At 39.8% G+C, this 15642-nt stretch overlaps 1 protein-coding gene across 1 annotated transcript in view; it reads right to left on the minus strand.

Annotated features, from left to right (window-relative positions):
* AGMO (alkylglycerol monooxygenase) overlaps positions 1–15642 on the minus strand; it is a 148908-nt gene that overhangs the window by 86993 nt on the left and 46273 nt on the right. The window contains exons 4-5 of the mRNA XM_063123615.1: positions 3229–3332; positions 18–113 (exon numbers count right to left, since the gene is read on the minus strand). Coding sequence (XP_062979685.1) covers positions 18–113; positions 3229–3332 — 200 coding nt within the window. The remainder of the gene's footprint in view (positions 1–17; positions 114–3228; positions 3333–15642) is intronic.

The raw sequence follows: 15642 nt of genomic DNA on the forward strand, positions 1-15642 counted from the left end.
TTAAAATCAGGAATTACCTCTGTATGTATCCAGAATTGGTAAAGGAGGTTAAATTGAATATGAACAGCATACACCGAAGATGGTATAAAGAGAGCCATAGGCAAATAGAACATCTGAAAAATAAAGAGGAAAAAATATCAAATGGATCCAAAGATTCCGATTGAAGAATTCAGATATTAATTGAACTTTGCAACTCTTTCTGTGAAGCAGACAGTTTACTCTTCTAATAAAGAAATGATGGGAAACTCAGAAAGACTAGCTGCAAATTTGTGACATGCTTGAGACAACAACAATGGGAAAAGTCAAAGAAAGAAAAGAAAGAAAATGTACCTACTCTAAACCTTTGGTTGCCATCCTGGTCATTACATATATGTTATTCTGACATTCTGAAGTATGCTTCCTTGAAACCTAGTAGTGATAAAGAGGTGCTATAACTAAAATGGTTGCCATGTTTCATTATTTAAAATTGCTTAGTTCAATTATTCTCCTCACTGCTGTTTTGACATAGGCCACAGCTAGACCTAAGGTTTATCCTGGGATTATCCAGGGTTTGCCCCTGCCTGAGCACTGGATCCCCTGTGTGTCACCTAGATGAACAGGTTTGACCCCTGGATGATCCAGGGATAAACCTTACGTCTAGCTATGGCCATAGAATGCTTAACCAGCCAAAATGCTGGATGGATGAATTCCTAGCAGATTGGAGATATGTCTATAATACTTTCCCAACTATTAATGTGGCTCCACTCAATTAATGCCATTAAGTAAGAATCTGAAAACCTCAATGACAAGTCAGCAGATGGGTTTATATCCAACTGAGTCTTATTTCACTACCAGCCTGCACTTGCATCACGAAGGTTTCTAAGGAAAGAATTTGGAGCTGAACTATTGAGAAAATGGAAAATGATGAATTCACAAAACATAGCTTTCCCAAAAAGTACTGAAGAGAGATTATTTTTTATTTTCGCACCTCAAAATATACTGGAAATGAGTCAAGCAGTAAGTGCAAGTGTGGTGGCTAGACTAGGAGTTGGGAGATCTGAAGTATGGTCTGAACAGGCTGATTGCCTTTCCTCCCACAGTTGCACTCATTCAATAAGTTTATTTATTTATTACATTTCTATACCGCCCAATAGCTGAAGCTCTCTGGGCGGTTCACAAAAGGCATCTTAACCAAATGCCAAGCCTTATTAACCATTCTCTTTTAGTGAGTACATTGTGTGAGTGAACACTGTTTTGAAACAACTAGTATTTTAGTTGCTGTTAAAAACTTTCCTACTAGATTCAAGTTTGTGGAATGTACATTATCTTTATTACCGCTTAACAAAATATTCAAAGGTCGCATTTGCATAGACTATCCAATTGCGTTGTGTATGTGCCCAATTCCCCCATCCCCTGCCCAAATCCTCTAATTTCATCAAAGTGCCATCATTTGTGTACAAGGTCAGCTCCTGTCTACAATCACTGCTCTCGGATAGTTTACAAAACTCAGCACAAGGTCTGGAGATTGCCTCACACTTCTACTGGATATCTCATATGCCACACATGAAGTGTTTTTCCAAAGTCAGCACAAGGTCTGGGAGTTTCTCTTACCTGTCTCCATTGAGAGAATGGCTGCAGATCTCCTAGAAATGGAAATGAATCCCTAAGATGCTCAAAATCAGGAAATCTCAATAGTTTTAGAGCTTTCCATGGCCTAGCACTACAGGCATAATCCCTCATTACTAACTTAAAGCCAGAACTGCTTTAGACTTGAGGCACTCCGCATAATATGACCTCACAGACAATAGCCCTCCACTCCTCAGAGTCAGTGGCAACTACAAATTCTTGGTGGCTACCAAGTCCCCTTCTCCACAGCCAGCATAGAAACACAGGCTAGATTAGATTTAAAAAATAAAGCCTTCTACTATGCAATGGAGTAACTGATCAATCCATCCTTATTCCCTCAGGAGGCTGAGTTTCCATGCTAGCTGTGGAGAAAGATATTTTCCTTCCTAGCTCGCATGGAAAGCAAATGGGCTGTTAGTGCATGAGGGACCCATCCCCCTTCACCGGTTCGCTCACTTGCCAGAATGAAATTCCATGCAATTTGCCTGTATGTAATTCTTGACTGTCTTTGGTGAGAAGAAGATACACACACACACACACACCCCAAATATATTGTTTTTGTATATCCTCGATGGACTTGAAAACCTTACATCCGATTATTATGAAACTTTTAGGATTAGTTCTACCTCTCTCTGGAATGAGTTAACACATTGTGACAATTTTGGCCACCATCTTGAATCCAAAAGGTGGCAAATCATTTTTTTTAAAAAAGATATACTGTTTCAATACCATTTGATCGATTTCAACCAAACTTCCCATCATGATTCAGCACCGCAGCAAGCATATTCTAAACATACAATATTCATGATTTTTGGGTGTGCTTTTAGACTTACAAAAAAACAAAAACAAGCCCCAAATATTGTAAAACAAAACAAGGGGCTATAAGGTTGGACCATGGCAGGGATCATGCTCAGGGGTACCAGCAGACATGCCTTCACTCAGGCAGGGCGGGCACAATGTGTCCAGTTCTGACAGCTGTGAAAGTTTGCTTAAAGGCTTCTATGTATCAACCTAAAGGTGATTCCAACCCCTGCAAAGCTGTGTCCATTCACTGGTTAAATATAAGGCTGATTCAGTGTCATGAACCATGCACACAGACCTGACTGTTCAACATGGGCACCCAGCCAGCTTATCCACACACCAGCATCTTATAGTGCAAGGATTCCAGTTAACCATAGGAACCTTTGAGCAGAAGCATGTAGATCTGGCATGTAGATCCCTTCCTAGATTAGGGCAAAATATTAAGTTCTTGCTTCCTGGTGTGGGATAGTTTCATGACACTGTTTTACTTTAATAGATTTAAAACATTTATATACCACCTTTTATGAAAAGGTTCAAGGTGGTTCTAAAAACAGAAACAACTAAAAGACTAATTCTTCACAAATTAATTAATTCAAACCTCCCAACCATGGAAATATGTCACAACTGCATACAATATACTTCAGCATGACAAATGCATTTTATTTTTATGGAGAAGGTAAAATCTAACTAAAAGTAAATTATTGAATTTACTTTTTAAAAATGCTTAAGACATAGATTTGAGGGATATAAAAATGTTGATGACAAACGTATTTGTAAACCAGTCATTTTACTGCACAAGAGCATCCATTTCACACAACTTACCCAAGATGTGTACTTCTGCAGGACAGATTGCCTTAATGCTGTGAATAGGTTATAATACTCAGAACTGTGATGAGTTTGATGTCCTGCCCACAATAAATTAATCTCTGCAAAACAAAACAAAAGTATGTGAGCCATGGAAACAAGAACAAAGCAATATTTCTCCCTATAATTAAGTTACTACAAAGTTTACATATATAAACAAAAACATGAGATGGCAATTAACGAGGTTAGCATGTGGTGCACAAACCATAGCTATTCAAGGTCCTTTTAGCTTTAGATATTCTGCCAGGTATATAAGAGCTGTGAGGCTAGGAACGCATATGAGGCTGCAATTCTATGCATGTTTACCTGGAAGTTGGATCCATCAAACAGAGTAGAATTTACTTCTCGGAAAATATCCAAAGAATTATACTACTTCAAGGCTGCCAAGTACACAAGGAAAGGCTGGGGCCAGCACCAAGGGTAGGCATTGTTGGGTACTTGCCAAGGGCCCACACCCCAGCAGGGGCCCATTGACACGACTGCCATGGAGTTCCCTTGCCTCTTTACTACTGCAACCTGCTTATACACCTTGTCTCTTGCTCTGGCCCAGACAACAGTGGTGGAGAGAAGGAGGAGCAGGAGATGCTACATCCTGTTTTCTTGCTGGTTCTCTGCCTGTCAAGCAAGCAAGTGGTAGCAGTGATGAGAAAGAGGAGCAAAAGCCACTGGTGACAATACAGTAATAGTGAGAAGGTAGAGCTACTGAAGGAGGGGGTCTATTGAGGATGTCTTGCTACAAAAACGTTTAAAGCCCCAAACGGCTTGGGACCTCGATACTTAAGGGAGTGCCTCTCCTGATATATGCCTGCCCGAGACTTGAGATCTGTTGGAGAAGCCCTTCTCCGCATCCCACCAGCACAACACATACACTATGGTGGTGCTTTTTCTGTTGTGGCACTCTGACTGTGGAATGCCCTACCTTGGAGGCCCGACTGGTGCCAACTCTGATTTTATTCCAGTGCCAAGTAAAAACATGGCTTTTAACAAGGTCTTTAATGGTTAAATTCACCAAGTTTGCACATTGTTTAATTGTTTTTACTGTTTTTAAATTATATACTGGTTTTAACTTGATTCATGGTTTAATTTGTTTTTAGCTGTGTATATTTATTGTTTTATATTGTATTATCGGTACGCCACCCTGAGATCCTAGTGATATAGGGCGGGATACAAATGGTTTAAATAAATAAATAAAAAATAAAATAAAAAACCTGCAGCTCATGCTGGGAGAGACCCAAATACTTGAAAGGTTGTCACACAGCGGAGGACCAGGATGATTCTCGATCATCCCAGAGTGCAGGACACCGAATAATGGGCTCAAGTTACAGGAAGCCAGATTCTGGCTGGACATCAGGAAAAATATCCTGACCGTTAGAGCAGGACAACGATGGAACCAATTACCTAGGGAGTTTGTGGGCTCTCCCACAGTAGAGGCCTTCAAGCGCCAGCTGGACGACCATCTGTCAGGGATGCTTTAAGGTGGATTCCTGCATTGAGCAGGGGATTGGACTTCATGGCCTTATAGACCCCTTCCAACTCTCCTATTCTATGATTCCATGACTACCTACATACCCGAGTCATTTAAATGGCCCATGCAGGAGTTGCTCATGGATAAGTAGATCCTACATAACTGGGAAAATATCTAAAGAACACCACATCTAAAGTGGCTGAAAATTACCTATTTATGAGTAGGGACGTGCTGGTGGTAATAAATATATCTTTCTACTGGACGATACAAAATCAAGATGAATCTTCTCCCAGTCTGAGGGAGTATTGTCATTGCCAGCTACTCGATTATCTCTCACTACTTCCAGTGTCATAAATTACCTCAAGCCAGGATCCAAGCACGTGTCAAAAAGCCTAAAATGTTCATGTCATTGAAAATAGATCTGGTATATTGTGTGCAAATGCATACAATATACCACTACCTTGTTTTCTTTAAAATAGTCTGGGTGGCCAGACTGCTATGAATTTTATAAATCTATGTCTATTTGGACAGTTATGACTAGGAATTTGGCAAGCAGAACTGAAGAGACAAAATCTTTTGCGGTCATCAGATGTGTAGCCTGAGGCTCTATGGAGCGTCTTGAGTATATCATAGTGTGAAGGTGGGTGGTGGAGTCTAAAAGTTGCAATGTTATATTTAAACTAATTTTTAGGTCACCTGTGTTTCAAAGAAAGAAGTTTACATAAAGTCTCTGCTGATAATGTGAAAGTTGACTGGATGGCAGCCAGGTGAACCTTTCTCAGTAACAATGGGGAAGGTAAGGTTTCACTGGAACAATTAAGTAAGCTCCTTTGGCAGAAATTGGGAACTTATTCAGTATATGACATTATAAAAGTTAATGCCTTGGTATCATCTCCTGCCAAAACTATATCAGGGATGATGATTAACACATAAGTGTAAATCTGCCAAATCAAATACATTAATGAATCTTCAGGTCATCCATTCTAAGACACCAGAGAAATTACAAACTACGTGTAAGCTAGATATTAACATATGATAACTAACAAATTATGACCTGTTAGTAACATAGGAAGCAACTTAATCATCCCTGGCTGTACCCCAAGACTCACAAAACCCTTACAACAGCTAGACTAAAAAACTATAATTTAACAGACCTATCAAAAAAAAATCCCTAACATGCAATCTGAGAAATCATTTTTGAAAATTCATCTTCTCCTGGACTATACAGTATCTTAAACTTCAATTCTTCAGGGGAATGAATATCCTAATCCACCCTTCCTAATGAGTTCACTAGGGGATGAGTTATTCATTCAAACTACAATACTGTGCAATAATTTGAATTTGAAATACTTCCTAGGACTACGACAGAAGCTAAATGAGTGAACAAAAACTAAAAAAAAAAATCTAAAAAGGGTGGAGGTTAAAGATCCATCTCTTTAGTTGTTTTAAAGGCATATACTTCCTATCACAAACTGTGTGTAACACAAACCTCAACTGAATGAGATACAGCTGTACAAACAGTACAGTAACTGGATCTTGCTTCTTTCCCTCAGTCATTTTTTAGTATTGTGAAAAGTTCAAGGAAGGGAATCCATGACTATTTTTTTACATTCTACATGCATTCAAGTTAAGGTCAAATGGTATTCAAAAAGAATTACTATGAGTCCATTTTATTACTAGCCAGTATTCAATTAAAGAACTTCCTAAACCAGTAAGAACAATGCCAAATTATGTTCTACATCTTAAATACATCAAACAGTCAACTAGGAAAATTTGTGAGTTTTAAAAACATAGTCCAGAAGTCCTTACACAGGTGGGGAGAACTGGAGCTCTAATTGCTGTATTTTACTTCAGGAGTTCCCAATCGGAAATCCACTGAACAGTGAAAATAGCCACTAAGGCTACGTGCACCCTCTTTAGCACGTAGCAATACCATTCAGTTCTCTTGAAGCAAAAGTACATTAACAGAACAATCCTATCACATGTCACCGAGACCTGCTGAGCTCTATATGATTTACTTCCCGGTACGTGGGTATAGGGCCACAGCATAACTTGGTCCAGTGTCTAATGACATTTTCTAATTCATATTAAAACTTTGATCCTGATCTTACTATACTCCGAATTAGGGATGTATGAATTAGGGTGTTGTTGTTTTTATGTCTATGTTCCGCATGTCTAGAACAGCTGTTCCATCCCACTAGTGAATTTTTAAAGTAAGCAGACCCTGCTTTTTTTCTGTCTACAGATCAATATCTCAAAATGTTTGCATAAATGTACATTTATCCAACAGGACAAGCGAACATAAAGCACATTTCATGTGCTATGTATACTTTATGCATCTTAAAAAACCATTAGGGATCCAAGCCATATTTAAAGGCAGCTCCATCTAAAGCACATCACAGTAGTCCAGTGTGGATGGTGATAGCACATAAATAACTGAGGCAATACTGACACAACTGGTGTATCAGCTAGTAAAAGCATTCCTGGTCACCACTGTCACCTGAGCTTCTCCAGTTACTGCAGAGTTCAGAAGAACTCCCAAACTGTGCACTTGTCATTCAAGCGAAGTGCAAAATGATCTAAGACCAGTTGCAAATCTCCATCCGGTGTACCCAGGTCCCAAAATAGTTAGTTTCCTGCCGATAGCATCTCCATCTTGTCCAGAATAAGTTTCAGCTTGTTTAGCTTCATCCATCTCAAAACCTACCTCCAGGCATCAGGTTTAAAGTTCACATTATCCTGTATTATAGATAGAAATGAGAGTAGAACTGGGTAGATGTTGTTTAGATGTTAAAAAGCATGAAAAGTTAGAACCTCGTAGCACCCCAGGGACAGAAATACCAAGCATCACCTTCTGTGACTACTTCTCCAGCAACAACCAAATCACACCCAAGGGCCGTCCTACATTAAAAATCCAGAACATCCAGAAAGTTATCATCTCCATTATATTGTATGCAACTGAGAGGTCCAGGAAATCTAACAAAGTTACAGTCCCCTTATCCATTCTCTGGGATAAGTAATCTACCAGGGTGAACAAGGCTGTTTCCATTCCAAAATGGGCCTGAAACAGATAAAAATAATCAACATTATCCAAGGGCACCACCTACTCCAACACTTTGCCCAGGTATGACAAATCTGACACTGCTTCCTTCAATGAAGTGGAAACCCCATCACCCTTCAGGGACTCATTAAGCATCTCCAAGGTATAAATACTCAATTCATCTCTGGCTGATTTAACAACCAGAGGTGGGTCTCAGTCCTCCAAGCACTTTGACCATGTCCTCAGGTCATGTCTCTGGAAACAAAACCCTATGAGGAGAGACTGAAAGAACTGGGTATGTTTAGTATGGAGAAGAGAAGACTGAGGGGAGACATGATAGCACTCTTCAACTACTTGAATGGTTGTCACAAAGAGGAGGGCCAGGATTATTTATTTGTTTATTTATTTATTGCATTTTTATACTGCCCAATAGCCGAAGCTCTCTGGGCGGTTCACAAAAATTAAAACCATTAAGAACATAATAAAACAACCAACAATCTAAAAACCCAAATACAAAATACAATATAAAAAGCACAACCAGGATAAAACCACACAGCAGAAATTGATATAGGATTAAAATACAGAATTAAAACAGCAACGTTTAAATTTAGGTGTTAAAATACTGAGAAAATAAAAAGATCTTCAGCTGGTGACGAAAAGAATACAGTGTAGGCGCCAGGCAGACCTCTCTGGGGAGCTCGTTCCACAGCTGGGGTGCCACAGAAAGCTTCTCAATCAACTCAGAGTGCAGGACAGGGACTAATGGGTTCAAGTTACAGGAAGCCAGATTCCGGCTGGACATCAGGAAAAACTTCCTGACTGTTAGAGCAGTACGATAATGGAACTGATGACTTGGGGAGGTAGTGGACTCTCCCACACTAGAGGCATTCAAGAGGCAGCTGGACAGCCATCTGTCAGGGATGCTTTAAGGTGGATTCCTGCACTTAGCAGGGGGTTGGACATGATGGCCTTCCAAATCTACTATTTTATGATTCTATGATATAATATGACTGGATGGTGTTATAAAGAGCTTAGAAGAAGATATGTTGATCTTAATCCAACATATTGATAGTATGTGCCAAAATGGCCTTAGTCTCCTGTAATTTATCTTGAAGTTTTATTCTGCTTTGAATTTGCAGGATGGAATTCATTACTAGAAAGAAACAGTTAATGCTAAATGAAATAAATGCTATACTTGCAATGGAATGATCTCACTCACTGAGATACAAAATACACAGCCATAGCTAACACACTGTAAATACAAAAGGTTTCAAAGCACTAACACATTCTTCCCAGGGAAGAACACAAATTCAACACAAATTAATGTGATGAATCAAGTGAGGGAGAATTTATACTAGCAAAACAAAACAAAACAACAAAACAGAGTTTACCAGCAAGACAAAGGAAATATTCATACCACTCTAAACGGCAACATAATTATGTGAACATTTCCATTCTCCTGTTTTCAGCTAAAAGTTATCCATAATTACAAATGTTACACCTTGTTAGGAACTTATATTAAATTCAGGTTATACACTGAGAGATGATGGCTTTAACAAATGAATTAAGATCATGTGGAGCACTGTTTTAGTGCTTTAAGTATTCTATTATGCTGCTAGTTTTCATTTGGTTTTACTATTTATTTATGTAACATATTTCTAGGCCACTTTTCAGAGCAGAATTTTTCCCAAAGCAGCTTACAACAATAAAGTAGGTTGTTTTTATGAAATTGTAACAATGTAAAAAACAACACTAAATACACACACACACACAATCATGAGAAGGCCAGAGTAAACAAGTAGGTTTTCAGAGCCTTCCTAAAAGCCTGCAATGGTGGGGGAATGCCAGGCCTTCATTCCAGAGCGGTGGGGCCACTATGGAAAAGGCCATCTCTCATGTAACTGGCCCACCTAACTGCCTTCACAGGTGAGCAGGTGAAAAGGCCCTCTCTTGCTGTTCTTAAAGTGTAGGCAGACTGATATGGGTGAAGGTGGTCCCTCAGGTAATTTGGTCCCAAACCACCGAAGGCTGTAAAGCTCAAAAACAGCACTCCCTTTTATCTGACCAGAATCTCCCATTAATCAGCTTCATGGAATGACCCCAGATTTTAGTACTAGAAGAGAAGGAGAAATTTGTCTTACTATCCACTTTCTCCACATCATGCATAACTTTGTACATCTCTATCATATCTCCCCTCACTCGAATTTTCTCTACACTAAACAAACCCAACTGTTGTAACCTTTCCTCATAGGGGAGTTGCTCCAGACTCTTGATCATTTTAGTTGTCCTTTCCTGCACTGGAACAACTTCTCTAGACATATTCATGAGACAACCATATCATCATTATATAAACACAAGGTTTAGACTTTTCCTTTTACCAAGATTTCAAGTGATGTGTTTGCTGCCTTTAATTTGATCTATGTTTTATTGATTGCTGTTTTACTAATTTTGTCTGCTGCTTGCTGTTTACTTTGCTACCAATTGTGGGTTTACTGCTACTTTAAACAAAAAATATATATTGTAAGTTGCTTTGCAGATGTCATGTCAAAAATGACTCAATTTTTAAAACAAATAAAGGTAATAAAAGAAGTAACTTTAATAATTCTCTACATTTTTATCCTGCTGCTCAATATCAGTTTTTGGCTTCTTCAAATATTTTTCTTCTGGGGCTGCATATAAATAAGTCTCATGGTCACAACTTAAATGTTTTTTAACACACTTGTATAATGTAAAAAGAGAAAAAATGTATCAATAAATGATCCATTTGTGGGGAAACTGACAATTTTCTGTTTTTTCTTTCTCGACTTAATTTCTGATTTTCCCATTTATTCTCATTCCATCATTCAAAAATTAAAAACCTTGTGTGGTCTGTAAATGATTCAGTGAGTGGGCTAACCTAGGATCAAATAGAAAATCGGGAATATGTTCCCAGGGTATACATGCCAAAAACTCTAGCAAGTGAGTGCAAAACCTGCCTCAAAGATCTGTATGTAAGCCAAAAAGCCCTGCCTGATCTTCTGCCATACCGTCTGAAAAGCACAGTATTCCCTCCCACAGATAAGATCCACAAAAGTTCTAGAAATTGAAAACAAACCACCAATCTCAGGCAATATGGGAAGAAGTTTCAAAAGCCAAAGTAAATAGAGACAATTGTGTCCTCCTTCAGAGATATCCCAAGGTAGCTTTTACACAGCCTATGTTAAGGATGTGCAATCCACATTCATTCAGCCTCTCCAGACTAAAACAGCTTTATTTTTTAAGGCTGCGATCCTATGCACACTTACTAAGGACCTGCTGAGGAGACATACACAGGATTGCACTGTAAGTGATACATGTTCAATTGTTCATCACTTTCTAAGGGGAAACAAGTCCAAAAGCCACATTAATCTGCATGGGACTTTGTATTAGTGCAAATCATCCTGAGACTCAGGATAGGGAAAATATTCATATTACAGATGGCAAGCTGGCCACAATTCACCTTGGATAAACTTGGAAATTAAGCAAATTTTAAAAATCAATCAATCAGAAGTAACTCACTTCATGTTCCAAGACAAGGCTCTAAAAAACAACCCTCTGGCAAAACAACCAAGAAGTTCGCCGATGATTTGATAAGGGGCTGCTTTTTTCAGTTGCCCCTGGAAAAACTGGGTTGGGGGGGGGAACCGATCTGCTACAGGTAACCCTCTTCCCCCAAGGGGCAGCTTTCACAGCATCAGTTGTTCAATGGATGTAGAGTAGGAAAGCTTGTAGAGTAGGAATGTAGAGTAGGAATTTTATACAAACTAGAGAAGACTTCCAGGACTTCTAACGGTTTTCGTTACTTTGTGGGGGAAGCATTATCAAGGCCCCAAAGGGTTTTTTTTACCAAAAAATTGGTGGCATCTCTTATACATGCACATTATAGATATGACTGTTCTTTCACTTCTATCACACTCTAGCATTTTGTTTTGTCATAGTGACGCATAGCAGAAATGAGAATTAATTGGTAGATGAGGCATGCATGAAATTCTGTTCATTAGCAGAGCAAACAAGGCCATATTGCCTTCTTTCCAGCAACATCTCCTTTCCTGCTCTGCCTGGGGCCCACTAGTAAAGAGAGACTAATCCTGGGTGGCACCAAGGAAGAGGGAACAGGAAAGATGGCTCTGTGGAGAGCCAGTGTGGTGTAGTGGTTAGAGTGTTGGACTGGGACTCAGGAGATCCAGGTTCTAGGCCCCACTCAGCTATGAATCTTTCCCTTCACACAAGGGGAAATCACGTTTGCTTACCGTCGCTTATCCGCCCACACGTTTATCCCTCATTACTTCCTCTTTTGAAAGAGGAAGTAAACAATGTGCAGTTGGGCCATTTTGATCACGCTGCTTCTCCTGCACACAGCATTTTCCATCTTTAAATATGTTGGACTTACTGGGGTGGTTTTTTTGTTGCGCAAAGAAGGCTAGAAGGAGAGGGAGGCAGGCGACGCCATGAGAGGGACCCGCGAATGCCCAGTAATGAGTGTAATAAGACTCTCATCTGATGGCGCTCTAGGTGAGTCACTTATTGGGCCAGTCACTGAGTGTCAGCCTAACCTCCATTTCAGGGTTGTTGTGAGGATAAAATGGAGAGGAGGAGGATTATATATGCTGCTTTTGGCTCCTTGGAGTAAAGGCAGGATATAAATGTAACAAACAAACAAACAAAAATACATTGCATTTAGACACCTTTCTGTAAAGCAACTCCCTCTTCTTAAGGTCAATGGGTTTAGCTCCCAGCTTGCCTCGGAAAAGCATTGGAGAGGGATTTGGAGCAAAAGGACAAGTTCAGTCACTATCATCTTCCATGGAAATGCTGCCAAGCTACTGCTAGTCAATTTAGATAACACTGAGCTAGAGGGACCAGCGGTCTGATTCAGTATAAGGGCACTTTCTATCTTACTATATTAAAGTGGGGAAGGACAGAAGCAAAATGGGACTCAGAAGAATTACAACTCCACCCACCCTCCGTCCGCTGCACATATCACTTTGCAGGCATTAAAAGAAGATTAGCTAAAAATGGGTACTTTCACACCTCCTAACGAGAACATAACTGATAAAGGGGTATGTTTTTATTGCCTATGCATATATGAAACAACTGCATGCAAAGTAAGTCCTTACTCCCATCCAGGATATCTTACAATAGCTTACCCACATGCTGAAAAGTACACCTTTCTCATTGCTGGGCAAAATTGACTGAAATTAACCTAAACAAATAGGAAAGGCATGAGATTCCCCTGCAATACATCAAGCTCTCACTAGAAGGTTTTTTTTTAAAAAAAATGCTGGAGAATCAGCAGCCCACATAGACATAATAGTCTTACGATGTCACTTTTGCAGCTGTGCTACTGCTCACCTACTCGCCTGAGAATTCATTTTCGCAGACTTATGTCAACAGCAGAGCCTACATTTAAAGAAACCAAAGCACTTTCATATTCTGGAGTGCATACATTTATAACTCCTCAAGTTGCACTAATAAAAAAACCTGAAATGTCACTGTGAGAATATATTCGTTCTGGAAGGATCTGAAAAGGAAACCACTGGAATGAGAATGAAAGAGAGAAGATAATTCTCCTTTTGTTCTTCTTCTTCTTTTTCCTTAAGTGTTCTTATTTTCCTGTGTTCTGGGCTGTCTTTGTAAAGATTGATGTTTGGTGTCACTTCTAGGAAGTGCAAACCGTTCAGCTTCATTGCAAACTATGTCCTCATCCTCTTGCTCTGCTGGATACCACATACTTTGGCAGCCGATATTCAGATGGGAAGCGCTTTTAATGGCAAGAATGGTTGCCAGTGAAACCTTTTCCCACAATGTCCAGATTTCTGAATGTGCATACAGTAAAAGAACGTAAAGCCAGGATACACCAAGAATAAGACAATCACCGAGATGAAGGCATTTCATTAATTCTCCTAAAGAGAATCAAAGGACAATAGGTCAGATGCATTGATTTGTTTGTTAATGTTTGGGCCAGGAGCCAAAGAACTACACAACCAATCCTACAAGTGTAGGGGATGTACACTGAATGTTATTTCCCAATTCCACATGGCAAGCTGCATTTGAAATGGAAGAGACTTTCAAAAGCAATTTTGGGACACGCCATGGGGCAGAGTGGTGGTGGTGGTAGGGCTGGTTTCCTTAAAAAAAAAGTCCAATTCAGAATGCTTAAGCCCATGGATACAGTCAACTAGCTCTTTAAGCCAACTAGATCTTGGCTTATGCATGCAAAATTAATCTCCATGTTTTATTTTTGAAAAGTTCCAAGAAATTGTGAACAAGAAGTATTGTATGGATAGAAAAAAGAAGAAGCTTTATTTTGTAATGTTTTTCCCCCTTCCCCTGAGTTTCAATCCTGAAATTTAAAAGAAAGAGAGAGAAAGAGATTGGGCCCATTGAGAAGACACCTTAAACCATGGTTTTAACCATGGTGGTTAAGCCAGGAAGCCAGGCTGTGTTCTGAGGTGTGATGGAAGACAACTGGAGAGCAGGCCATCTTAGTTGTGGCACCCTGCTTATGGATTCCTTTTTCTAGGGAAGGCTTGCCTAGTGACTGCATTAATGGCTTTTAAATGTGAAGTGATGATTATTATTATTTTTTAAAAAAAAATAATTTCCCAAGGCCTTTTAACTTGATGAGATTTTTTTATGTTGGGTTTTTTTCTGTTATAACTAAACCACAACATTCCAAGACAGATGCAAGAATTACTGAATAAAGTTTATGATTTCTATGGAAAAGCCTGACTTTACTATTGAAACAGAAGAGTGAATGGAGGAATGACTGACAGCTGAGGATAGCATGGAATGGTGGGTGGGGTGAGTGGCAGTTAGGGAAAGTCAGTTAGAAGGAGAAAAAAGACAGCGAGAGGTCAGGAAAGTGGGGGCTGAGTTAGGACTGAGAGATAGTGATGCCAGAGATAGTGATGCTACCAGGAGGAGGGCCTTCCCTGCTGTGGCACCCCGGCTGTGGAATGAGCTCCCTAAGGAGGTTCACTTGACACCTACATTATATGCTTTTAGATGCCAGGTGAAGACCTTTTTATTCTCCCAGTATTTTAACAGTCTATAAATTAATGTTAACTTTGCTGTTTTAAATTTGTATTTTAAATTTGTATTTTTACATTGCTGCTGTTTTTATCTTGGTTGAGCTTTTATATTGTATTTTATATTATGGTTTTATACTGTTGTTTTGTTTTGAATTGTCTTAATTTTGTAAACTGCCCAGAGAGCTTTGGTTATTGGGCGGTATAGAAATGCAATAAATAAATAAATAAATAAATAAATAAATAAATAATACTACACCTCCCAGCATGCCTTTGGCGGCCCTCAGGTGTCCATGTCCTCTGAGAGGTGCTTTCCTCCTTTCGTTGCTGATGCTGTTCCTTGACAGAGCATCCAGGAGTAGCATCAACAAGGAGGGGAGGTAAGCAGCTGTCAGTGGACACGCACAACTCCGGCCAAGTCCTGTTGGGACTGCCTCAGCCCAAACTTCTCACCCAGAAGTGCCTGTTTCTGGGCATGCACAGAGTGCTTCCCTTTCCTCCTTCCCTCCCTTCCTCTTAAGGGTGAAGGCTGCATGTGTGCTTCCCTCAGTTTCAGAGAAAACTGATATCTGGACAGGGTGCCTTTGAGCATGTCCAGAGTTTGGCCTCTCAAAGACACACTGTTGTATCTAGTATGGCAGGTCGGAGGAGGCACCACAAATGGATGCAGCCCATTTATGTGGGTTGTTTCCTTTTATATGGAATTAGGTTGACTGACTTTAGGAATCACAATGGCTGCTAAAGGCCAGTAAGTCTGGCCTCCCACCCAAGGCATGCTGGGAGTTCCGTCCAAGGCATACTGAGAGTTGTAGGCATAA

This window comes from Elgaria multicarinata, chromosome 1 (genome assembly GCF_023053635.1).
Source record: "Elgaria multicarinata webbii isolate HBS135686 ecotype San Diego chromosome 1, rElgMul1.1.pri, whole genome shotgun sequence".
NCBI classification, from domain to species: domain Eukaryota; kingdom Metazoa; phylum Chordata; class Lepidosauria; order Squamata; family Anguidae; genus Elgaria; species Elgaria multicarinata.